Genomic DNA, 27,653 nt, shown 5'->3' with positions numbered 1-27,653 from the left:
CACTTTATTCAATAGAAATTAAGTGCAGTAATTCATTTAAAGATTTAGGTGTTGCTTTGGTTAGTTTTTTTAAAAATCAGACTGTCCATGCCAGGTAAAATTACCAGACCAGTGTTCTCTGTAACTACAAAGGTTGGGTTTATTTTTCACATTAATGCCTCAGCTTCTGGATTCCCAATGTCTGTATTTGGCTGTACTCCCCAAGAAGTTTGTTCTGCTTCTGACAGACCACTGCGTGACTCACCTGAAGAGCTCAGAAGTGCTGACTAGTTACAAAGCCCTTGGTGCAGGAGGGCAGGTGCAGGGCAGCGTGGTCTCTGCCCCTGGGCACGACAGGAAAGGACAGGGCAGCCTCTCCCTTGGAGCCAGCACTGCCCTTACCCCCTTGGCTTTCCACCCTACTAACACTGTCCCAATATTTCTTTGCAACAAATTTCCTTTTTATCAGTTCTACCCTTAGATTAGTGGGATTCTGTGTGTAGTTACCACTATCTGAAGGTGCTACTGCCTGCATTCAAAAAACATTATAAAGCCAGAGCCTTCAAACTACCTTTTGTAGATTGAGTTGGTGGCTTAAACACTGCACAGAAGCGATTCAGGAGGTGGCATACACTGCAGATCAGACACACTTGAAATTGTCAGCAATCATGCTTTGTGACATTATATTGACGGATAAAATTGATATCATAACATCAGGTTAGTAAGACACTTTGGGATGAAAAGAATCTTATAGAAATACTACATTATTTTATAAGTTATTCCTCCCACGCGCCATGAAAAATTTTGACAAGGAAAAGCAAACATGCATTGAAGGAAGACAATATGAAAGATTTCTACCTGCTGTTGGGTAAGCCATTGATTTTTCTGACCGAGAATGTCTTTTCATAGTTACTGATCACCAGGCAACCACAAAGCAGCTTGATTCAAGATCCACTTTAGTGAAGAGGGACAAAACCCCAACCCAGCCTTAATCAGTCTCCTATTTATTCTAAGAATGAGCAACAGTCCTGTTTGGAAATAGGTCACAGGAGGAGGGAAATGCAAACAGCAACCATTAATGCACATTTCACCTCAACCACATCATGTTATTTTTAAAAAAAAATATTTCTTCACATTGCTGGTGCAATAATATGTTGTGTACAGACCAGGAAGATGTATTTGTTTGGGGATTTTGGCTTTTTTTAAGATGGTAGCTTAAAGTTCAGAACAGATATTTTTGCCAGGCAGCATAAATGAGCAATTTGAACCAGGATTATTTTCAGATCTCGCTGTCACCAAATCTAGCACAACAAATGAACTTTAGACCTGGGAAAATGCAGCCCAGAGTGCAGATTAGTTTCACTAGCAGCTATTCAGAAGCATTTGATTGCTTAATGATCTTTAAGCTCAAGAGTCAAACATTGCTTCATACAGAAGCAAAGGTCTTTTCATATACCCGCACAAGAGCATTTTATTTATTTTAAACAAGCAAAGCACTCACCAATTCTGCACTCATGGTTCCTCAGATTTCTCTACCACCACACAAATGCATTCTTTACAAGCCAGCTCTTGCACACAGTCAAGTGTTTTTTCTAGCAGAGGTTTGCACTCTGGGAAAGTAGGACTTCATTATACAGAAACACTAAAACAATCAGCCTCACATCCCAACATTAGATTGTCAAATAATTTACATGGAATAATTTAAATATGGATATGTGAGGGCTAAGGGGTTGTATTCCTACCTCAGCCTGCTCAATCAAAGGGTTTTTGGTCTATTTTCCTTTAAAGAGCTGCTATAGTAGCAGGAAATACCCTTCTTAAAGCACTAATCATCTGCATCCCCTTTGTGCTTCCCTATAACTTGTTGGACAGCATTTGAAAGATGTCACATTTAGCACCAAAAACCAAAGGGTGGGCTCAGAGTTGAAAAAGGATTCAGAAACTCAATGCAGCAAGTTTCAAATGCCAAGAGCTATTTAGACCTGCTACAGAGCAGAAACACCTGCAAGAATTCACTGCTGAGGTCATTTGGTATCCCAAGGCAGTGCCTGAGCAAAGGGACCCACCAGAACCCCACAGCACCTCACTTCCATGCACCTTGGAAGCAGAAAGATGGCATTCCTCCAAATGCCTTTTATGCACAGGACACCCAAGATTTTTCATCTTCCCCTTCTAATAGGTGTACTTAAATGATTTTCAGGATCCCATCAGCTTTCAGCAATTAACTTATAGCAAAATAAAATTAAAATTCTTTTTCTAGCCTTGTTTCATCCATATCCTGCACTGCTACAGGAAGGAGCAAATGGAACAGGCCACCTCTGAGCTGGCTATTGCCAAGAGCATGGCCAAGATTCCCAACAAAGGCACATTTTATCTCCTATGGTTTTTACTCTTTACGAAGTAAAGTTGTAGTCAATCGTTCTGTTTTAAGATCTATCATGAGTTTTAGCATCCATCAAGATGTCAAATGGCTGGCTGCATTTATTTACAATGCATTTTCCAGGTAAGACTATTCTCTAACCAGCTGCTCACTTTAAGATATACTCATGATGACTCCAAACATAAAATGGAAAAGGTCCATTTTGAAAGGACATTAAAAAAGTTGTCACCAGCCACTGGACTACAATTATTTTCTAAAGATTTAGTTCTAGGAAAACAAGTTTGGATTTAGTATTTCAAAACCTGAGCTGTAAATTCTGACAAAACAGAAATCATGTCTCACAAACAGGAAGATTTAGTTACATTTCAGCTTCTTTTCTGCCACAAGAGAGAAGACTGTCAATTAAAAAATACATACATTTTTAACCATAAACACTATCTGATCAATTTTCTTTTTAATCGAAAGAGTCTCAGCAAATCAATTTAATGCCAAACAGGACAATATACAAACATTCCAGATTATTTATGTACTTCCAATGGTGTGCAGTGGAGCACCAGAAGGAAAAGTACCAGAACCTGCAGTATGTGCACGTCTCCCAGGGAAGGACAAGAACACACTTCAGTAACATCAGCTGTGCTTCAGGAACTGCTGAACATGGATTTTAGCTGCCAGTAAATCCAATTAACTCTTGAATAGTTCTACACAACCCCCTCAGCATGGCAGCTTTGAGCAGCTGCTGCCCTGCAGCTGCAACACCATCCCACAGCCGATTTCAGAAGACAAGGAAAATGCATCCTTCCATAAGCTTCCTGTGTATTTGAGGATGAAAATTAGACAAAGATCATACATTAAGAAATCATTACACATGTATTATCTTCCATTTATTCCCAAGCTTACAGACTCTGCTCCAGCTTTCCTGAAAGGAAGACCAGCAGACCAGGGCCACCTGAACAAAATCAGCTTCCAAACTCCAGGCAGAGGGCCCAGAAGTCAGCTGGGGAAGGACCCTGATCCTACAAAAAATGTTACTTGAGAAACTCTTTCCACAGTGCTCTGAAGGGGAAGACAGGGTGTCAAGAATGGTGATAAACTGCAGTAGTTAGATTAAACATTTATTTTTTTTCATATATTCACAAAATCTTCACAAAAGTATTGAAACTCAAAAAGGAATTAGACTTGAGTCAAATACAGAGATGAAATGTACAAGACAAATGAGCAGGCAAACTAAAAGGTCTTGAAAGTATTTTACTTCAGATTGAAAAACGAACAGTTCAACTGTTCCGTTTAAATAAAGTTTTGCAAGATATACAGTATTTTATGAATACAATGCTGGTCATTTGAGGCAATGTAAAATACCTCAATTTTTCCTTCATGCTTTTTTTTTTTTTCTTTTTTTTTTCTTTTTTTTTTCTTTTTCTTTTAGAAAGATACTGTTTACCAAAAAGAAACTTGAGCAGTCCAGGAAAAGCTTTTTTCCATTAAATTTATGAAAACCATAAATTGAGGCAAACCTAAGATTCCCAATGGAATCAAGATTATCTTCCCGCTACCACCACCTTAAAATTATCACATGCTTATTGGAACACTAATATCTGCACCCTAGGAGTACATTTGCTTTCAACAATGAGGGTGATTCTTTTAAAAACACTTCAGTGTGGTAAATGCGATACAGATCTTTGCAAGTATTAAGTTTTGGAACAGTTTTGCTAATAGCAGCTAACAATACTGGATTAATATAATTTATAAATAATTGTTCCCTAAGCGGTGAACATAAGTCTACACATTCACAATAATCTAAAACAAAATAAATAGTGACTATGCATAATGTGGTACAACTTTCACTAGTTTCTATGAAGAAAAGCTGAACATCTTGATAAAATTATCTGATCAAATTAAAATATGACTCTAAAAATTAAAAAAAAATTGTCAAATTAACATCACGTAAGCTTAGTGTTGGAGTAAATGTTATGACTTGCTGTATTTTTGGAATATATATATATATATATTTTCCTTTTTGAAGTAAAACACTTTAACACATTGAAAATGTTTATTAATTTAAGTGATAACATTGGTTCTGGTCTCATTTTACTTTAAAAATCATTGCACTCATTAGTGCCCATAAAGGTCAGGTTGGTCTGTAGTATTCTGTAAATGTATATAAAAAGTTTCTCAAAGCTAACAGTACTTTTTATAAAAGCATCATCTCAGAACTGCTGCATTTAATACAGCCAGGTATGCCAAGTACAGACTCTCCTCTTTACAGAAATATGTGAAAGTAAATGCCACTTAACTCTCTAGCACTGAAGTGTCCCCACTCCTGTTCCAAACTATGCCTGTGAGTGCAATTTTCCATTTCATTCACATTCATGGCATCAAAGGTACTGCAACCTAGACTTGTGATGTGACTGAACCTCACACGTGTGGAGTTTCAATGAAATGAGAACTAGGTCAATGAAGAAATATTAGGAGATATGAAAGGTTTGGGTCTTTAAGGCAATATAAAGTATATTTCATTATTTGAAATTGTTTTGTTTTTAATAATTAAGTGTATATATAAAAATGCCTAAGAGGGGAGTGAGAAAAAAATACTTTAATTGTAAAATTTACTTAAAGCTTCAACAGTTATCATCTCCTACAGGAGTTAGCAAAAATATAAAAGACAAAAAAACCCAGACCTGGAAGGGGGAGGAAAGGCACAAACAAGGAGGCATGGGATTAAAGCAGCCCAGGAATGCAAATGTCTGTAACAAATTGACTTTTGTTGTTTAGTTTTTTTTAACCAAAAAAACAAAAAAACAAAAACAAAAAAAAAAAACACATCATCACCATCAATCAAACAAAAACCAAAACAAACAAAAAACAAAACAAAAAACCAAAAAACCCCCCCAAACCCCAAGTGGCCCTTTATTTTTCCTTAAAAAAAAGAAGGAAGGGTCGAGGAGATACCACTAAGGGGAGGAAGAGAAGGATGCAACTATAAAACCCCATTGCCTGAAATGATGGCACTCTAGAAAACAAGGTGAAGGTTACTTCTCAGAGATGACAAGCTCAGTGTCTACACAAAGTACATGTACACTTTATACAAATGAAAATCTTCATTTGTCACCATAAACCTTTCTTTCAGAGGAACAGCTTTTGCAGATCAAAAGTTCTATGAGATCTTCCAAATGCCAAGAAAAGAAAATCTGAGCAATACAACTAGTAATGTCTCTTTATATGGATGTTAAGATGACAATTCAGATTATTTTCCAAACTAATCCTGAGAAAAATTTATGTTTACAATTTAAACAGTAATGTTATGTAAAAAGTATTAACAAATCCACTATTACAAATGTCAGTTTTCCTATATGGTCATCTATATATACACAATAAAATGGTAAGTATATGCAAAAATAATTAAAAAATCATGCACAAATTACTTTCACCTTTAAAGGCTGGGTTTCCCTCAAAATACAATTTTTTGCCTTTTTTTTCCTATTTTTTGTGTTTTATTTGTTTGTTACCACCCCCTAGACACACTGAGTACTATCTCTACAGGTCAGCATGAGCTGATGGGAAATACATTTATTTTACATTCAAGCTTTTATATCCTAAATGACCCTGTTGTAGCATATGACTTATCAAATGAGCAGCCTTTTTCCTCATTTTAAAAAATTAATTTTTTCCTTTTTTTTCCATTTTTTTCTTTTTTTTTTTTTTCTTTTTTTTGTTTTTTTGCAGTGATCAATCTTCATGTTCCGTTCCGTGGCGAGCTGGGAAAAAAAAATGCAGTTGCTAATCTATGTCTGAACAGTCTGAAGCTCCAGAAGAGATCCAAGGAGTCACTATCAAACTATCCTGTAGCATGAGATCATTGCACACAGAAGAACAGTCTTAAAGTAGTCAACTATCTACAAAGGTCTGACAGAGCTGCATCCCTCTTGTGTTTCCTCTTTTTGCCGTGGAAAAACTGATGGTGTGATTTGCTGCCTTGGTGCTGTTTGTTCGTGACTGAGGTACCATGGCTTGAGTTTGTTGGACCTTGGAAGCCTTTGTTAGAGGAGCGGAATAACCGTGCGGATCCGTGCTGTGGAGGAAAGAGAACGTGGTCAGCAATCCCTGCAGTGGGAAAAGGCATGGCAGTCACACAGCCCTGCTCCTGCACAACCAGCACGCTGACCCCTGAGAACAGCCTGGAAAACCTGCCGTGGCAGAGGGAACCTGGGACAGCAGCACTGCAGGGCCAATCTCCCACCCGGGTGGTTGCAAACAAATGTTCATCTCTAGCCCCTAACAAGAGGGGCAGAGCACTTGGAATTTTGGAAAGTATAAAGGTATTTTACAGAAATGTCCATAATCTAAGACAGCACAGGAAGATTGCTCAAATCTGTGCATGCCCATGATCTGACATACCCCATCTTTTCAGAGACGAGATCATGGGCATGCACGTTCCAGCCTGGAATTAGCTCTGCCCAATAATACAAACACACACCCATAGCACAGCCAAGACCAGGTGTGTGAATTGTCCTGTTAGAAGACAAATCATCAGCAGATAAGAGGCATGTCTTCAGAATTATTTTCAAGGAAAGAATTCCAGAAGGTTGTGGACTATGTTTCAAACATAAAGACCCAATTTCTGAAAAAGTGTAAGAATTTAAACTGCATATATCCAGGGTATACTGTATATAGAGGCATAAAATATTTTCAGAATACTGAAGCATTCCTCAGTTGGAAAATCTCCTAAATGTATAAGTTCTGACAGTTGTCATCATAAGGATGTTTGGCCATAGGGGAAAATGAGGGTGAATGTCATCTATCACAAAGAATCTTCACCTCCCTTAGTGGAAGACAGAGCAACAAGTATCAACAGCTAAAAGAGCAGTCAGTCAGAGTTTTAAACACACATTTTTGCGAACTGCTTTCACTGAGTGTAGGCACACCTCATCTCTCATATTTTGCAATCAAAACTTGGCTGGTGTGCTTTTTGCAAAGGAGGAAATGGGTGCAACACAGCTGAACACCTCTGGCAAATTTGGTGTACAAGTCAGACCAACTTCATCTCTTTTAAAGCTGGGAAAGCCACGGTTGCAAATTCATCTGTGCAAGCTTAACAGAGAACCAGGTGGCTTTAGATACAATCAGTGCTGGGAGATTTTTAATGGGGCAAAAGGGAGGTGAAAAATGCAGTGTTCCCTTTCCAGAACAAATTACCCTTCCATGGAGGATATGTGTAATATTCAAATAATCTACACAGTTGTTGTTTTCAAACATTTCACAAACCTGAGATTTGTTCGTGTTGCTGGATGTATTGGCTGTTTGGCTATTTTGTGTTTTCCCACTTGACTGGGAGGATTCCAGTGACACTTCTTGTGACCCCACTCTGTTTGTGGTAGACTGACGACAACTCAACTGTTTAGAGGTTTTGCAAGGTGTTCCATCAGAATCCTTCAGGAAAATGTAAAGGATTAGTGAGCTTTTCTTAAGAGTGAGTATTTCTAAAAGTGAATTTTCTTTTAAAAATAAAGTTAACAGTGGACAAAACTGAAAACTTGTTTACTTTACTAGATATTAAAATTCTTTCAATCCAGAATTCTTATCAAGTAAAACAGATTTAAAGATGTATTGATATGTGATTCTGGTTTTGAGATTTGCCTTTTATTTTTAAAGTAAAATTCCCAAACAGATATTTTTGAAAGCTTTTGGCCTGTTTGTTTTTTAAAGCATGTGTCTTAGGATTACCAGTCTGTTCTATTTTTGAAATACAGTTTTCCCAGAGAAAAGAGGGCTGTGAAACTTTGTGTCTATATATTCACTTTCTACATGTATTGTGTCAAAAACACACTGCAACTTGTATGTGTAGAAATTGCATAAGAATTAACATCTTATGCAAGTTAGGATTCTAGATGAATTAATTGACTAGGATTGTGAGGTCCCAAAATGTATTTTGTGACAATATAAATCAGAGGGGAAAAAACCCAAAGAAATTTTAAAAAGCAGAGTCAGAAAACTTCCAGTACTTACTACATCACTAGAGCTGGACAATGTAGATGATGATGATGATAAAGGACCTGATGAAGAATTTGAAGAATGTTTACTAAGTGTTTCTGAAGTTTTATTTCTAGGCTTTCCCAGTGCTTCATTCTCTTCAGCAAGATTATTGTTGCATTTGTCCAGCTGCTGAGTGTCTACTATCAAGGTTACTCCATTACCTAGTAAAAACAAAACAGAAGCATCACCACACATTTAAATGCAAAAACATGTTGCCTTGAGGTTATTTAATATAGCTCCTAAGATACAAAATACATGTTACATCCACAGTAACACATGGACATTAATGCACTGAGCACTGCCCATGGTTTGAGATGGAAATTAGGGACAGAAGATGTGGAAGAAGGCAGCAAAAAAGTTCAGATGTGCTGCTGTAGATTGTTCCATGCCACACTTCAACAGCACTCAAATACAGAGATTTAAATTCTGTATGCCCAGTACTCAGCAACTCCAATTTTTCTTCTGCTGGAGCTTCTAGGATCAGATGAACTCCAAATAAGCCCCATTACTTTGTAGGATTTCCTACACTGAAAATTCAAGATACAGAACTCTCATATATCACTAAGCTCTGCCTTAAAAAAACAAAAGTTGGAACTTAGATCTGAACTAAATCAACAAGACAACCACTTTTACTGTCACAGGGTTATTAATACAGGGTTATTTTTCTTTTTTGATTGCTGCTTTATCAGAAATGAGACACTTAGGAGGTAGAGATTTACATGATGTCTGTGCACAAATGCAGCTAAAAGGGAGGTGATGGGAGCTCAGGGCCTGCAGGGTCACAGCTCCAATGGCACAGAGCACATCCAGCCGACAAATCACTCACACAGCTTCTAAAAACAAGTAAAAAAAATCCCAGTCTAGCCAAAAGAACGGGTCCTTGAAACATCTTCTCTGATTAATCGCTAACAAGAGAACACTTCTGACAGGAAACATTCTAAAATTAACTGGAGAGCATGAAAATTAATTCTAGTTAAAAAAGTTCCAGACAGCAGATACACCTGCACCAAGAGAGGGTGGCAACTGGCTGCTGAAGTCAGAAGATGGGCAATGGATTAAAGGAGATTCCAAAGGGCATTGTCACCAAGTTCTCTGGCTCAATTTTGTGTTTCGATTTGTTAAAAACAAGATCATGATTGACATTTCAAGACTTGTCTGTTTAAAAGACTTATTCCACTTACATAGTGAATCCTGGCTTAAGTATTTCTTCCTCAAACATTTGGTGTTAGACTTTAAAATTACTATTAAAAATGCAGTATTTAAGGATTCAGATTTAAACTAGCATGCCCAGCAATTTTTGTTAAAACCTTGTCCATATTTAAAGGACAAAGGAAGTGTGACACTGACAATGTGGTAATTTCAATTGGAAGTTTTTCCAAAGTCTCTTTTTGGAAGGCAGCACTCTTTACAGATCTCTCTACTAACCAAATCCATTGTCAGTACAACAAAGATGGGGACATTTTACTCTTGTACAAATCTGACTTTTCTGGATGAAAAGACATGAATACTGAAAAATAAAGAAGAAACTACTAGTAAGATGCACACATAGACTTATGTGAGGCAAAAGTAACAATAAAATCTATACAAGCAAAATGTGCAGGAAGTTTCTCCCTCATCCCTGCTGAGTCAGAACTCACCATTACATGAAGATTCTGTTCTGCTTTGCATTCCCCACTGCTTGGATATCCAATCTCTGTATGTGGCCACTTCTTGTGTAACTCTAATTATTCTCCCTAATATACTGCAAACCAGGAAAAAAAAACAAAACAAAACCATCACCACAATTAATTTTTAGAGACAGAAAAATGTAAGCAATGAATGTTTGAGATTTAGACTTGGAGACTTTACCTTTCTGTTTCGTTGTTAGGATAATATTTAGCTATTGGGGAAACAGCATGGCTCAGAACAACATAGGCATAATCAAAAGCCTGCTTCACTTGCATGGCACCATAGGAACTCCTCCCAACATCATTACCTTAAAATAAGAATATAAATAAATGAGTAAGATTGAAACTATGGTCATGACCTTTCAGGCACGAGACAGTAATCTGTTTTTAAAATTGCTCTTAAGTCTCAACTAACTGTAGCCACCTCTTGTAGAAGAGGATTAGCATAAAGCAGAAATATTATATAAATATTATATATATATATATATATATATATATATATATATATAAAATTTATTTATTTATTTAGCATAAACAACTTAAAATATCTACAGGGATTTAAATGTAAAGAAGTCCAGACTAGCAATTCTCAGGGTACAAGTAAAATATATGAAGAGAAAAAAATCCAAAAAATCCTGCAGTGCATCTGTTAAACATTTAATAGTAGTGCTATTCCATTTTGGTTTCTGAGGATACCTGGCTGTAATGGATCCTCAATGTACAGCATTGATGGTCTGTAGCCATCCAACATGCTTTTCTGCACTTCATCCTTGGCAACATAAGAGCCACCGTCCTTTATTCGGATTCCAGTCTTCAGGTAATTGAAGTGACGTCCATACAATTCAAAAAACTCTATTAAAAGAACACCATAGTTGGCATTGGGCATACAGGCATCTTCCCTGGGATGCAGCTATTAAGAAGAGAGAAAAAAAAGATCATTCTTTTATGACTTCAAGTTCTTCACTTTTTCACAGCAAACACGTCTAAATACAGAAATAAAAAATAAAACAGATATGTCTAAATAAAGTATTTTCCCTTGATTAAGCAGTTTTGCATCTCTAAAATAAGATGCTATGACAACTTTTATAACATAATTACCTCTTCAAAAAAAGGCTGTCAAACACTAATCTTTGTGCATTTGAACTTTTAGTCCAATCAGTGAACTTCCAGCACTAATGGCAGGGTTCTTGTGCAAAAGCAGATATTTGTACCTCACAAACCTGGGTCTGCAATACAAATACAGACTTCTCATGTGCACAGCTAAACACAGTTTAGCTCTACTGTTAAGGAAACAGCCTGAGAGGCAGTCTGAGTGGACAAAACCAGCTCAGAGTTGTAACAGATATGAAATTTAACTTTTTTAAAAATATTTTTTAATGAGCAAATGGAAGTGCTGTTACTCAACATAAGAAAATGGATTAGGAGAGATTATGGTTTTAAACTATATGCATGTTGCCCTTATTTGTTTTGTGCTCAGCAGGGAACTGCAAAGGCACTCAGCAAACACCAAGCTCCAGTTCCAGGCTCGGGTTTTAGAGTATTTACAGTCTGGACAAGTGTGGACATACACTTGCAAACACAGCTATACATAACATTAGTTCAGGAAAAAGAACAGGGCTGATACAGCCAAAAATCAGCTACTTCATATTTGTTCAGTATTTCCTTCTCCCAGGCACAACAATATAGATTTAGCTCATGCATTTTGTTCTATTAGATTTAAGAGAAAGTTGCAAAAGATGTTTTGTTTGATATCAGCTTAGTAATCCAGAGAACCAAGATTACACTGCATTTGTGAAAGCACATACAGGGTGTGTGACCTGGAGACCAATCAGGACTGTCACAAAGGACAGCTGCAGCTAACACCAACCTTATGGAACTTGTTCCAAGCAAGTTATACAATATTCAAGTTGTTTTACCATGAATGACACACGTCGCATCATGTGTATCAAAATCATATATATCAGTGCCTGGCATTGGTACACCAAGAGATGTTCTAAACACCTTTTGTACCAAAAGTATCAGCATCAGAGAAGGAACAGAAGACAGATGGGACATATCTAATTTTAAATGAAAAGGGGGTGCAACCCCAAAAAGTGATAGCTTAAATTATTAAACTGGAGGGTTGATCAAATTCCTTCTTAAGGTGATGTCCTTAGGCACAATGGCATTGACAGATTCCATTGAACTTACCTGAAGGAAACTGACAGCCATTAAAAAGAGACTATAAGAACCAATTCCACCTGTAAATACTTCATTAAGGTCCCTCTGTAACAGGAACTGTTTCAATACTAAAACTAGAAACGGTAACACAGGATATTTCTGAAAGAGAAAAACAAAGCTGTTACAATACTGTGATGCATGCATGCAATGGAGAGCATATTGAAACCATGTTTTACTGTGTTTTGCCTTTAAGGTAACTATCATTAATCTAATCATTAATCTAACCTATCATTTTTAGTAACTGTGGAGAAGAGCCAATGCCCTGCCTACAATCAACACAGGTATTTTACCTGTTTGACTCTGGTGGCAGATATTAACAAGAGAAAAAAGTTATCACATTGTAAAATCAGAAGTATTTGTGTTGAATATATATATATATATATATACACACACACACTTACTTTTCTCATACAAGTGAAAAATATGGCAAAGGAACAACTGTGGAGACACTGACATCTGTAACAAAACCTTCTTGCTACAATTGAGAGGTAGCTCAAAGTGCCCTGAGACTTCTGTCCTGCAAGTACTTCAGATGCCCAGAGTTAAAGAAAGCCCTTCAAAATTATTACACCCAGGTAACATCTTCAATAAAGCAAAATACCTTTGGGTAACTGGTCCTTTAAAGGGTTTATGTGCATGGATTCCCCTAAGAGGCGGCTTTGGGACAGCAGTGGAGGCTGGGCTAGGCCTGCACTCTGTACACCCCTCACAGGGGAGGGGCAAAAGAGGACTAATAAGATCACTGCTTTTATCAACACAGAGCCAAAAAGTTCCTTAGTGTCACAGATGAAATGTGGATCACTATGTCTGCGACTGCAAAAAGATTAAAGGGAAAGAAGAATTTTGCCAAGAACCTCTCTGCAGGAGCCTTATGGTGAGTACTGGGAGTCCCATCTAACTGAAGATCCCTAACTATCTAACCAAAGATTTTGAACTATTAAAAACTTCCAGTCACAAGCTGAAGTGTTGAATATCAGTATATACCAAAATTTAGAGATGGGATTTTTCTTGGAAAACTGCACACCCTTAATAAAGGCTCCAACTGCCTCAGATTTCCTAAACAACCTGGATGAAGAGAAAGAGGCATTTCCAAGCCTAATTCCAAATATGACATCTCAGAAAGGTACTGAAGTTATATGTGATAAAATAAGACCCAAGAGAATGCCCTGCAAGTGTTACATAGAGAGTGCCTCAAGAACACCAACAAAGTCACTTGGCAAGAACACACCAAGTTTTCTCCAAGTCAAACAAAGGACCCTCCAGAGCAGCCTGTGCCACCTCCTCCTCAGCTGCCCGTGCTCAAGGCCAGCTGTGGTGTGGCACAGCTGCACAGCCTTGGCTCAGCCTGCAGGGAGAACAGCCCTGTGGGAAAGCACCACGTGGGGAGCCTTGCTGGGAGTGCCTCCACTCTGCTCCAGAGCTGCTGCCCTGCACTGCCAGCCTGGTCCATGCTGCCCCACACTGCTGCTGACCCTGGCCCTAGCCACAGCCTGCACATCCTCCCTGGCCACTTCTCTGCCCCAGCTGCTGGCACCAGACCTGCTCTGCTCTTTGGGCTGGGGTACCACAGGGCTGCATTCTTGTCCCTGCTGCCACACACAGCTCCTGCTCCATCCCCAGGGGCACAGACCCCTCCCACCCCCTGACCCAAGGCCAGAGGGTCACACGTAACCCAGGCAACTTGATTTTCTATGCTTTCACACACAAAAACACCTTCAGGCTTTCGTGAGAAGACTATCTCACATCTTGAAATTCTGAAGTGCAGAGCTCAATGAACTGCAGTTAAAGGAGCAGAACACTTAAAACAGGCAATAGTGCATTTTTCTTAATCATTGTACCATTAAAACTACTCCATATTTTATTCTTCTAATTTACTATCTTCATGCTTTTTAAGGCAATATATCTACAATTTAAGACTATCCCTCAGCATTATCAAACAACAAAAAACAACAGAGTAAAAGTGTATCTCTAGTAAGGATGCAGTCAAAGTAAAACAGAAAATAAAATTAAGTTATCAAATACTCATTGTGTAGTTCCATGAGAGTGTTGCCTAACCTTGATAAAATCTTTGATGAGCTGGGCTGCTTTAACCCCATTCTGTACATTAAAGCTTATATCAACTTTTACTTCAGTGAAGGAATCTGTCAGTTTAATAATAGGTACCTGCAAAAGAAAGATACAATAAGTCAATACAGATTTCCAAGACACAGTTGGTTTCATTTATGACTTATATGCACCAGCAAACCTGAAGTTTTTTATGAATTTATAGAGGAGGTAGGCAGTGAAATCAGGACTCCTATTTATGAACTCACTTGCCTTGCCAATCTGTTTACATAAACTTGGCTTTTCTAACACTATTTTCATATTGGCTTTTCATAAACACTATTTTCAATTTACTGTCCTGCTGAACAGAACTTAATGCTTCACCTTCCAGGTGATTTATTTTGGACTGGTTTGGGTGAGTTGCTGTTGCAGCAGCTCAGCTCTGGTGGAGACCACAGACACCAGAGGGAGACAAACACTGGAGAAACAGAGAAATGGTCCTGGAGACATCAGAAATGACACAACTCATGTCACCGGGGTCATCACTTCCTCACCAAAATGAACTTCAATTAAGAAGTACAAGATATGGAGAGTACTCTGATGTGTCTCCACCTGAGTGACCATCAAATTTCCTCTCTCTACTAATAACAGCTATGACTTAGATATCCCAATACTCTTACAATTAGCAAAAGATAGGAAATTATAATAGAATTTATCTATTTTTTGCAAGACATACCACTACCCATTTAGACAATGCTGTACTTAGTACTTCTACATGAAAACTGATTATACCTGCCTACTTGCAAGAAAAATTACTTATGTAAAAACTCAGTCCAGAAATGCCCTAGTTTAAAAACATCAATGCACAACACTGACTAGTCCAATCTCTCTTAAAAGCAACATGTTGTGCATATCAAATATCAGACAATTTCCACAACAGAAAAAATGCTTTTGTTATTGCAGTATCAATTATTTTGTTGGTAGTAAAAATCATACTAAATAAAAAAGTTCTTTATCTTCTATTTCAAATTTAATATACAAAATAAGTTACTGCTTATAAAAATTCATTCTTTTAACCAACATCTTTCTTTGATTAAAAATTCAGCTTAAAACAAGGGAATACCCTCTTCCCCCCAAACTTACAGTTGCTTTATCTAAAACCTTTACTGAGTTTTCATCTGCTACATTGTGCTTTCTAAGAGCTTCCTCCAGGGTCCAAAGAGGTAATGTCTCCCATTTTCCAAACACAACTAAATCAATATCACTGAAAAGGAAAAAATATATTTATTCAAATTAAAAGAATGAAAAACTTAAAATACAAACAATTGACATCTATACATAACTCGAATAAAGCTGAGAGAACATAGCTGAACCAAATAATTAATTCTGATTTTTCCCAGGAAATGGCTGGAGATGAACTCTTACACTTGGGGAAATACAGACCATTTCAGGTTACTTGGAGGAGGGGACAGATAAACATAAATCAATTAGGCTGCAAAGCCTAAAATTGGTCTCCTCAGGCCACACTGTGAGCAGAGAGGGATCAGCTTCTCTGGAGTGATTCAGAGCAAGAAATGAACTTGTTGTGAATCACCACCTTTGGGCTGTATTCATCAGGAATGTTGATTTAGCAGCCTGACACCAAAAGGAAAAGTCCAGTTTCCCATCCTCTACCCCCACATGCATGACCCTGTCTCCTCCTTTGCTCCAGGTCTGGTGTTTGTCTAATCCACAGCAAATCAGTTCAACCTATCAATGGGTCTGGCAGAAACCTTCTTCACTCCCCCTTTAAAGGACCCACAGAACATTCTGGGGTAACTTCCTGCCTCTCTGCATCTCTGAGTTGGTTTTCTGGATGATCAGAGCACCAGAGGGCACAGGGGAAGCTGCTGGCCTGTAGTACCAAGAACAGGGACGAGGCAAGGGAGAAGAAAACATGGCAACTTGGACTTCAGGAAGCAACAAGCTATTAAACAAGATCAAGCCACTAATTAACTTCACTCATTAACTCAGCTCTTTGAAGGGGTGTCTCCATCCTACTACACTTCCTCCCTACGCACACACAAAACCATTTCATTACACAGGAAGCTGACACCCTAATCCAATCCCTGAACTCAAACTCAAAAGGTGGCTGGTGTCACATCTGAGCCACTGAGGGCTACTGTGAGATCCTGAGCTTCTCCCTCCTTGCACCCTAAGTCCTTTGATTCCCCTGCTTGGCCAGGAACACAGAGGAGGTGAGTGTGCAACCCTATAGTTATGCTAGCAGGGTGCTTCAGTGAGATGGGAAACTGAGCAACACAAAACTCAAAAAAGTTAAGAAATACTTCCCCCTGCAAGAGATCCTATAGATCTGCTGATTGACAAACACCACTGCTTTAACAACCCCAAAGAAACTGCATCTGCACTAGATGAGCTGTGTCCTGAAGCAGCAGTTCAGCCACAGACTGCTGGGCTGACAAGGACAGGCAGCACCTGCCTCTTTTTCTGAAAGGTGTTCAAAACTGGCCTGGGCAGCAGGAAATGCTGCTGGACATGTCTCTTCTAAACTGAATTCCTGTTAAACCCACTGCTGACAGTTAAAAACAGGAGACATTTTCCTGATGCACACCAAGAGAGAAAAAGCAGCTCTGTTGCCACCTTGAGCACAGACACTGCCTGCAAAGGGACACAGAGATACAGCAGCAAAGTGCCCAAACCTTCAGCAGCAGCTTCAGCTAATGGATACAGAGCAAATCCCAACAGAGAGACACAGCATTACAAACACACTTCAGACCTTTCTGAACCCCAGAGCCTGAGATCTAAACAAACTGTTACTGAAAAGGAAGGGAAAACCTAGGGCAGAAGGAAACTTTGATAGAAGGCAACAGTGAATTAATGACCATAATGACTGTTTTGAAAGTTTGGCAAGCACTGCCACAGGAAGGTTTTTTGTGGGTTTATGTACTGCATTTGAAGTATCTGCATTTGTTCTCCCCCAAAACCTCACCTGAAACAAATACTCAAGAAAGGCAGTATATGACAACAGAAAAACATTTTTGTTACATCTATTTCAAAACAATCACGGAAATATAGTAAAATATCCATCAAGTCACCAGGAATATCTCTCTAGCATTACCAGCATCAAATCATATTTAATTAAGCCTATTTAAAATAAATTTTAATAAGGCCAGAAATGAGGCCAAATGTGAAAACAATGAGTATTTGCACACCTCGCTTCCGGCTTTACAAACAAAAAGTGAGAAATTCGACTTCCTTACAACTCCTGAAACTAAAGCAGGAACTAAAGCATCTGTCAGGTTCTTTCTTTTACAAATAGAGATGGAACAATAATGAGGATATCCCTCACCTGCAGTCAGTACTAGATGTCCTCCTGTTCCCAAAGTATGGAACTCAGTTCAAAAGCTATCCTCAGATTTATGCTATTTAAATGTGTTTATCCCCTACAACCATTTAAGCATTTCACTCAATTTCTATTTAGTTGTCATAAATACTCACAATTTCTACACAGAAGATACCAGTGTCACTGATTAACGACTCTTTATGAAAACTAGCAATAAATTTGGAAAAGGTAGATGTTGACTATTGTACAGATTTCACAAAAGAAGACTGAAAGAAAAAAACCAGTTCTGTTGTAATATTTTTTCTTCAGCGCTAATATTAACAATGTTACATTAAAGGTTTCGATTTAGTCATCTGTGGAAATAAAATTTAGCTTTTCTTTTAGGGCCAACATCATCTTTTTGCATTAATGAAGCCAAATTCCAACACAAGCCTTTTCTGACCACATGGTATTTCAGAACCTTCTACTGATACATGCAAGATCTATATAGACACGTTACAGTCAATAGTCTTATTTATTGCATTTCTGTACACTTTGCAGAGAACTAATAGCTTAATACTTGCTTAGCATAACAAGTATTGACACAAGTAGCACAGATCCTGAGAGAGCAGATAAATCACCCCAGGGTTACAGGTCCAACAAGTTACTTTTCTTTTGTGTGGAATTTACACTGAAAAATTACTAACCTTGTAGGTAAATATAAACCAGTTTTAAAACTTCCAAATATCTGCACCTGAAATACAAGAAAAGGATATATGAGAAAACATATAGGATGAATTAAGAAATTTTTCAGGCTTCAGAAGACAAAGTTTATTAGGCTGCTTGTAAAGGCTGGCTATTGCTACCCTCCATTGGTAGATTTTGGTATTGCTAACAGGGACTGAACACATCTGTTAAAGCATACATACCTTCAATGTACTGCAAACAGCTGATCCTCATTGTTTTTACTCATAAAACATTAATAACTTTGCCTTTTCTAATAAACAACTGCATTGCAATGTAAAAATTGTTCCCATGACCAAATTTGTCAAAAACCCAGAATCCAAGATTTTGAAATGTTTAACGATGACAGAATATTTAAGAAAAACAGTATCAGTTAATTTTGATTTTTGTTTTCACATCTCAAAGTATACCTCTCAGTATCTGAGCATTTCGAAGTCTAACATATTTCCATTGCTTTGCATACTTAAAAAAAAACAATTCCATCATGCCCCATTTTTTTCTGCATTACAAAGCAAGTAGCACAACTCTGTCTATTTCTGCTTAAACAACAATTGGAAGTTTCGGAGAACTTCACATCCCACGGAATTACTTTATTATGCTGTAATATCTAGCACTGGAGGTGTAAACCACCAGGTTTCCCCTGTAAGCTGTCCAAAACCACGCTCTCATTACCTAGCCAAGCCTTGCAGGGAGGTCAGACTCATGTGCTGAGTCTCAAAGGGAGGTTGGGGAGACTTCAAAGTAAAAAATATCTACACATTTGAGCTAATTTTCAGCCATTCTTCTGATGTTTCCTGGAGCCACCTTATACAGACTTGAGTATTCTGCTTTAATGAGTCTCATACACCAGCTTGATTGCCACCTATTTGTATGTCAATGACCCACTTTTTATGTTTTTCCCCTTCAGGATAAGAAAAAGGGAAGAAAAGATGATGTTTTGCAAGTGCCTTAATACTTTAGTAGACTAAGAAGCAGTTTGAGTGCTTCTTCCTGATTATTTTTTATCACTTCAGTCCTCTCAGCCCCTCACCCCAAGCCCAATAAAAAGTTAATAATGACAGTTCATAGCTTCTCAAACTGGCAAAGACTGTGAGAGGTGCCACAGCATGAACATCAATATTGTATAAAAGCATAAAGGCATCACAAAGCTAAGAATGTAATAATAATAATCACTGTGTTTATCCAGGGTAGTAATAAAAGTATCCTCTATGAAACTGGGTTCAGTCAAACCAGGATTCATTCAGGCACCAAAAACACAAGAAAAGAGCTTTTGCACAATAAAACAACCACTGATGGGTTTGGAAAAAACGAAATGTGCTTTCACAATATCAAACAAAATAGTGTGTTCAGCTGAACAGCAAAGAGAGCCTTTACTGAATAAACAACCCTGAAAGTATTCATAAACTTACTGATACAACATATATGACCTTTACCAAAAGGAATGAGACAACATCTGCTCTTCTACAATAATCTGGAGTATGAGAAACACTGAACTATTAAAAAAGAAACCCACACCCACACTTCAACCACTCTCTCACAAAAACCGGAAAGACAAAAGAGGAACAGTGGAGAAATCAGAACACAGATTTTAAAGGATTCTGATTTATTATCAGTTTGGAATTTAAATTGTTGAAGCTCTGTAGCTATGCATGTATTGAAAGCATCCCAAACCAGAACACTATTATGACTTGAGATGTGAGCATTAGTTTTTGTGGTGTGCCAATGCTGCTGATCATGTTCTTATAGCTTGTGGACAGAGATATGTATTTGCACTCATAAGATAAATTCAGTCTTCACAGTACTCTAATAACTCCGACTCCTCTAGGTTATTGCTACTGTTTATCCCACACTTCTGTGAACTTGTTCATAATAAATTCCACAGTTCCTGAGGGAGCTTTAATTACAGTATGTGTCCAAATACATGCTCACTAAGCACAAAAGAATGGAAACCCACAAAAGCATGGTAAATTTCTGGTACCAAAATCCCTCTGTCAAAACAACAAAAAACATCCACAGCCAATTTAATTTCCCTTTCTTCTACATCTTTCCGTAGAATTTTCTGAAGTTTGTTGAACTAGAGTTCATCATTTTACCTTCATTCCAAATCCTAGTACTTTCATAATTTAAGTGTGTGAAATATGTAACATTCCCTCTTTTCGGATCTATGTGGTCACATGGACATGAAGCTGAGGATATCATTACAAATGTATCCTAAATTCAACTGTGTAAGTACTTATTTGTTCAGTAGCCAAATTTTCCTACTGAACTTGTCAAAAATATTTGTCTTAAAAAGTTTTCATTTAAATGTTTTGGGTTGTTTGGTTTCAGCGTAATTAAAGTGTTTCTTATGGTCAGAGCCCTGCTGACGCCAAGAACAGTTCTCACTTACTAGGAATGTTTCCTTCTAAGCACATTCCCTTGAGTAAGAGAGCAAATGACACAATTGCTAACTTCTATAAATAAAGTAACAGTTTAGGATACCTAGTTTTACCCCCCCCCCATATGCTTTTTCAGCCTTTTCCTAAATGGAACAGGGGAGGGGGAAAAAAAGGGATGTGCTCAGGCACATTCCACATGTACATTCTCTGTACATTTAAATTCATGAAGCCATATTTTTCTTTTCTTAGTATTGGATTTTTATGTATTTATATATTTTTTTATGTCTTACCTATGTGTTTAGTGAGAAACTAGAAGCTAAATGTGTATGTTTAACTTCCAAGTTTATTTAAGCTGGTTTGGCTGTATCAACGACTCAAAAGGAACAGCTTAAATATTAACTCATCACTTTACACTACAGCTAGAGCTGAGGACATTGGACCAGGTAACACTCCACCTTCCCAGAGCATGTACCCAAAACTTGAATCTTAGAAGCAGCTAAACCAACACAGATTGTCAAAAGGTTAGTGATTAACTCAAAGGACTGAAAAATTACAAGAGACTGTCCAAGTCGAACACAGTTGAGTTCAGCGGTTCAGCTCCCAAGCTGATCTGGCAAAATAAGTTTTGGAAAAATAACACCACAGTAATGCTGCTGTCACCATTCAGTTCCCTTTCAGCCTCCAGAAAACGGAAGGACATACAAAAGGAGAATTCTTCCTCAACGTAACAACTGCAGACAAAATGCAGTTGGGCTTTGAAGAACAGTTACTGACTTGAGAAAAAGAACTGGCACACTCTCGCTCTCTAACATTTTCAAGCACAGTGGAGAAAGACAGTCCTGGCAGATTTAACTGGCACTAATTGAAAAGTGAACTTTGGTTTTTCAACTACACAGTGTGTGCTTCCCCTCAGTCACGTCACAGCTAAGCCCAGTGGTCAGCTGTCACTTGTGGTAGGACTCGTAATTTGCTTCCCCTCCTTAAATACCTGGTGGCTACAGAAAACTTTCAGCAGTTTAAAGGAAGACTATTTGCTCAAGGATGTAAAGTTACACACACACACACACAAACATGTATGTTATATATGTACATAAAAAGTTACTTTTAATACAAAAGACTTTTACAGATCAAGCCTCTGTCCCACAGAGTATCTCTGGACGCAGTATGTTCTTGTGCCCCATTCAAAGTGCTAGTGGCAACAAAGAGAGATCCCCTGGTAATAAATCCATTCACCCCATTAGCCTAGTTAAGTTTGCAGCACACAAACTTGCCTAGGAAATTGCAACATCTCTAGGCTGAAGCCTCAGTGGTTTTGGTGAAATCCTCTCCTCCAAGGCACTCACAGGGTGTGGCACCCACACTGTTTCCTGCACTACTGCCTGCCAGACCACTACTCCTGCTCTTGATTAGGGTCCACCTGAATGTCTCACTGGGTTAGAGGAGAGCTGTGCAACATCTGTGGCACATGCTGCTCTCTTACACAGCTCCCATGGAAAGGTTACTGCGTTTGCTCAAAGAGAAAATTGCCAGACCTGTGGAGTAATGACTCAAACACCTCCCTCCAGCTGTGCAAAGGCAGCAATCACCGAGCGGAGTGCTCCCTCCATACGATGCTCTCTGAAACATTGTCCATAACAATAACCTCTTGGAAAATGTGAGTATATTTTACACACAAACCCACACATCCCATACATAGAACTTATACAGAATTCACATTCTGTCATATTCTGCCAATTTCTAAAAAGGCATTCCAAAAAACAGGTTAAGAAGATTTGAAATGAACAGTGGATTTAAGTCACTCATGTCAAAACACTGTCTTTTACTGTGGCAGGATCAAAGAGCATTCCTTATACTAGGGATTCTGCTGTCTGAATCTGGTTTGCTCTTCTGGTTAACAACCCCTTATTTTCAGCTACTGTTCTCTACAAATAGATGACTACAGCTTGAAATTTACATTCTGGAAATGAACACAATATTAGTAGAAGAATATAATTAAACTAGATTCAATTATGCCAGAAACCCAACTGTGTCCCCATAAAACCATACTGACTTATAAATGCAACTTCTCTGTCTTCTTTTTAATCTAACCTTTATCAAAAAATCCCATAGCTCTGCATAGGAGAAGCTCTTGTTTTGAATGAGTACATACTAGCAAAAACTTCAGTGGAAAGAGGCATTACACAGCTCAGCACACAGATCTACAGATTTGTTTCTTCCTAAACACAGACTTCTGAGTTTTTTTTAATTTGTAAAATATATCAATTTAGTATAACTGCCCATTAAAAATACCATGGTCTACATAATCTGATATTGTTGGTACACCACCTTAACAGATTTATTCAAGATCACAAGTCTTCGAACTAAAAGCCCTGCTACTAAAGATAGGAGTTTCAGAAGCCTTCTTTAAACACAATACACGCATGTCTGATATGTTTCCATTCACCTTATCAAATAAATATTCACGAGACTGAACACTGCCACACCTTTTGCCTTTTCTTTCACTGCAGCAGGACTAACTTGTCTTTGATCCTATGTGTGATAGAAAATGTTATCCTGTATTATTTGAGTAAGAAAGATGACCCCTCTCATTTCACCAGAAGTCTTTTTTTTATGTTTAGCATGGAAAAATAAACAGTATTTGCAATATTCAATATTCCATAAAGTGAAGAGGCACAAAATGTTGCTTTTACATATTAACAAATAAAACAGTGTCCTACTCACATCTGCATTAGGCCAGAGCTCTTTGATAACATTTTCTATTCTGGACACCACTTCCATCCGCATTGTCTCTTCTTCAGGTCTGGGAGACATATACTTATAAAAGTCAATGATTTCTTCATGAAGACTAAGAAAGAAATAAAAAGAGAAAGAACAAATAATCAGCAAAAACCCACATGCAAATGAAATATCAACTATTCTAACAAAAAATATTTCAAGCTCCTAGTTCTCAATTTCATTAAAGGCAATTTTAGAGCAGCATGCAATTAAAAAAATCTACTTCACAACACTTTGTAGCATTTAGTTCCAATTAGCTTCTTATGCCAACAGGTCAATATTGCACTTGATTTGCTAAAAGCATGGAAGCAAATCTAAATCCAAGTGCCTTCAATTCACATTGAAAGTCACACTCTGTTTTAATGCCAGCATAACACAGAAATGGTTCAGTCTTCAACCATGAGCGCAGCTGTAGCTCTGAGTACACACTTCACAAAAACACTTCCTAGTCAGCCCCTTGGCACCAGGCAGGGAGCTTCAGGCAGCAGTCTGTATTCAGTACCACGCTTGCAAAAGTTGACAGTAATTGTGCCAGTACTAGAGCTAGAAAAACTGCTTCTTTTACTGCTTATAGAAGTCACATAAACTAAAAATGTACTCTCCCCCCATAACCCCAGAAAATAAGTAGTACATATGCAGCAGCAATTGCTCAGAGAATAAGTGACTGACTGACAGTTAACCCATATATAATTTACCATATTACATGTGTTTTTCATTGTCAGTGAGTTATGTTTAGCTTGCCTGTAATGAGAGCTGAAATAAAAATGTCTTCATACAGTGCTACGAATTTCTGTGCTTCTGTAGTACCAGAAACACATCATCAACTTGACTAATAATGTAATTCCAGCCACAGAGTAACTAAATTAATTTCATTTGTTTTCTGCAATGACCATTACAGTAATAGCTAGTTATCTTTTAAGAATGTATTGTTTCTAGCTACCAAGTACAACTGCATCTTTCATTAAAGCTCTGAGGGACCACCAGAAGACAGCAATTTATTAAGACCAAGCCCTTAGCTGAGATGGGGAATCTAATACTTTCCTACTGCACACACACTTAAATAAATCAAATGTTAATAACTGGAAGCTGTATACAGGTGTCAATAAAACTGATTAAAATATCCAACAGTTGTGTTTAACAGAGTCAGAGCAGGCAAAGAACTCACACTACCTGTGTTTAGTTCTTCCAATATTGCAGTATTATGAACAACACAAGCTTCTCTTCCTCCCCTCCAAGTTAGGAGAACAGTCACAATAGCCTGGCAGCTTGGGGTGGCCATTGCCATAACTCTCTATACAGATAAGGCTAAGAGAAAAACTCCTCTGACAGAGGACATCTCTTACCTCCTCCTACAGCTGCTCTCTTGCTTTCCTTGGAAGCTTACACCCTGCAGTTAATGTGCACATTCCAAACCACACTTACACCTTACACCAGACTGACTACTCTGCCTTCAGCTTCTCAGCCAGCTTCTACTCTTCACTGCTATTCCATGTGTTGGCATTTAAACTTTCTCACAGTTATCTTCCCAGTGCATGTACTGGATCCAGGTGAGAAGTAGGTGATAAAGGACAAGTTGAGCAATTCAATGACCAAGTTAATTCTGTCCCCACTGCAGGCTACGTGTACCGAATTGCTAATTTGTTTCCACATGCTTGACCATTAATCTAGCTTTCAAGACCAGAAGTAACAAGGAAAACGGGCAAATTCCCAATAATTAAACTCCTGAAAATAGAAATTATGTTTCAACTGTAATTGGTACACCAGCTTCAGGAAGACCTGGGAGTCAGGTCTGTCTTTAGGGGCTGCACAGTGGGGAACTGATCAAGAAACACAGCCCCATTTCTGCCTCTGCTCCTCTGGACCAGCTGGAGCAGACTGGTGACATCCACAAGGCACCTGAAACTGCTCTGGGGCAGTGTTTTCAGCAAGGACTCAATGCCCACATGCACGGTGAGCCACGAGGAGCAACACCACGCTGCCTGAGGGCACTCAATGGCATGAGACAGGCTGGGATGATACCAAGGGAGTATCCCTGGGGAGCAATTCATGCATGGCACAGCACAAATCCATACTGCCCATCATTAGTGGGCCCAGCTGCTCCTGGGCTCATGCTTTATGGGAGTTAATTGTTGCCCTGTCCCATCAGGGAACTTTGAAAGAACAAAGCAATCAGAAAAGAGGTCCCCAAAGTGCACAGAGAGCCAAGCCATACACACACTGCAGTTCTCAGGGCACTGCTCTTTATTAACTCCACTGACACTCTGAATCCAGATAATTATATCAATTGCTGCATTCTTTAGAAGCACATAAAATAATGATGTGTTGTCAGAACCAGATGCATTTCTTTTTCTAAACATAAATAACAGATGTCTGCATTTCTTTGAACGGGATCCCTCTTATTCTTAGGTAGTCATGAAAAGCTTTGTGGCAAAACAAAAAATTAAGCTAGGTGCAAACACACAAACCTACATTACACATGCACAGAATGTTAGTAAGCACTGCAACTGTAGAAAAAAATGAAATCTGAACTTTTTCAATGACAGAAGAAAGGCTTAAAGACTACTAGAGAAATCTCATCAGCACTCCAGTTGGAAATAGTACAGACATATCTGTGTTTCATCTGCTGCAAGACTCCTGCTGCCAGGACCTCCTGTGCTGCACAGAGCCATGTGTGCAGAAGGCAGGCAGAAGCTACAGGGGCTCAAGACTACACCTGGATCCATATTTCCCTGCCCAATAACAGGCTGCTGCCAAGAAATAAGGGAATGATTAATTAAAGCCAAGACAAACAGAAGTAGGCACACGTGGATTTCAGAGCAGTACAACATGACTTAGAGGCGTGACTCCAATTAATGTGGAGTTAACTCATGCTGTATTGAAAATTAAAACTCAAGGTTATTCACTGTCTTAATCAACATCTATTACAGTTGCTGTTTTTCAAAACAATTTGTTAGGATTAATGGAGTCTGTTTACAAAAGTCTCTAGTGAAATTTTCTATATTTAGCCAAAATGAAGATCAAAGAGACTGAGATGTTCTTTTTGGCATCATAACAGTATTTTATTATTTAATACCATTACATTCATCAGTAATTTCAGATAAAAGTCCTTAAAGGGAGACTTGTTTATAGAAAGAAATTACACTGTAATAAACCTGATATCACTATTGAGAGATATTTCATTTGGCTTTATAGTCATACTGAAGCACACCCAACACATACTTAGGATGCATGGAGAGAATTCTCTGCCATGCACAAGAGAAGTTTGCCATTTTAGTTTGCCATTTTTGTTACAGCAAATAGGAGTAAAGAAGTGGATCTTTGTCCTGTACTTCAGAAAATCTTAACACATGGGGAAAAGTAAAATCAAAACCTCTCTTACACTTTCTCTAAACATGTTTTAAAACAAAGTTCTACCTGCATCACATCTGTTTTCTAGTCTGGTAAGCTGATTCCATCAGAATTTCACAGCGAGAACAGAATTATAAAGAAGCCACTCAATTTAATTTCATGTCCCACTGAGAGGGATAGTGATGTATCATTAAAAAATAAACTATGGCTGCAAAATCACAAGAATGACTTCCCACGGTAGCATCCCTAAATAGCCCCACCAGGAACACAAGACTGTGAGACTCATGTGTCTTAGGTGAAAAGCTGCAGCTTTTGTGAGGAGCAAGTACTATGGAACATAGTGCATTACATTACTTCCTTAGTTTGACCACAACTTACTTTATTTTGTAGCACAACTTGTGGGCTCTAAATGTAAAACTCAGGAATCTCAAACTCCTTTACATAAGACATTGTTCTGGAGTATGAATCTTGCTGCAAGCCTGGCAATCAGTTAAAAAATAATCACGTATGAACAGAATGTAATTTCTGTTTGATATGCAGAGCACACAGATAATGTGGCCTAGCACTTACACTTGATGTGTGCACTTCAGCTACCTGACACCTAAACCAGCACAACTCTCCTGCTGCAAGTCAAGAACTGGAACCAACAGTGACACTGGGAGGGACATCTATGAAACACAACTGGAGATACTACAAGTGTCACTTCTCTGCACTCAGATCCGGATGCAGAATAAATGAGCAGCCCACTGTCCTCACAGATTTTGGCAGCT

At 38.3% G+C, this 27,653-nt stretch overlaps 1 protein-coding gene across 1 annotated transcript in view; it reads right to left on the bottom strand.

The window, feature by feature from the left end:
• Positions 1-5,188: 5,188 nt before the first annotated feature.
• TENT4B (terminal nucleotidyltransferase 4B) overlaps positions 5,189-27,653 on the bottom strand; it is a 39,718-nt gene continuing 17,253 nt past the window's right edge. Inside the window, 11 exon segments of the mRNA XM_058813489.1 lie at positions 5,189-6,425; positions 7,619-7,783; positions 8,360-8,547; positions 10,024-10,127; positions 10,235-10,361; positions 10,750-10,963; positions 12,244-12,372; positions 14,329-14,436; positions 15,460-15,580; positions 18,346-18,392; positions 23,482-23,605. Coding sequence (XP_058669472.1) covers positions 6,246-6,425; positions 7,619-7,783; positions 8,360-8,547; positions 10,024-10,127; positions 10,235-10,361; positions 10,750-10,963; positions 12,244-12,372; positions 14,329-14,436; positions 15,460-15,580; positions 18,346-18,392; positions 23,482-23,605 — 1,507 coding nt within the window. The 3' untranslated portion in view covers positions 5,189-6,245.

Source organism: Ammospiza caudacuta, chromosome 13 (assembly GCF_027887145.1).
Source record: "Ammospiza caudacuta isolate bAmmCau1 chromosome 13, bAmmCau1.pri, whole genome shotgun sequence".
Classification (NCBI taxonomy): domain Eukaryota; kingdom Metazoa; phylum Chordata; class Aves; order Passeriformes; family Passerellidae; genus Ammospiza; species Ammospiza caudacuta.
The sequence above is the reverse complement of the archived record's forward strand: the minus strand, read 5'-3'. Positions and strand labels throughout refer to the sequence as shown.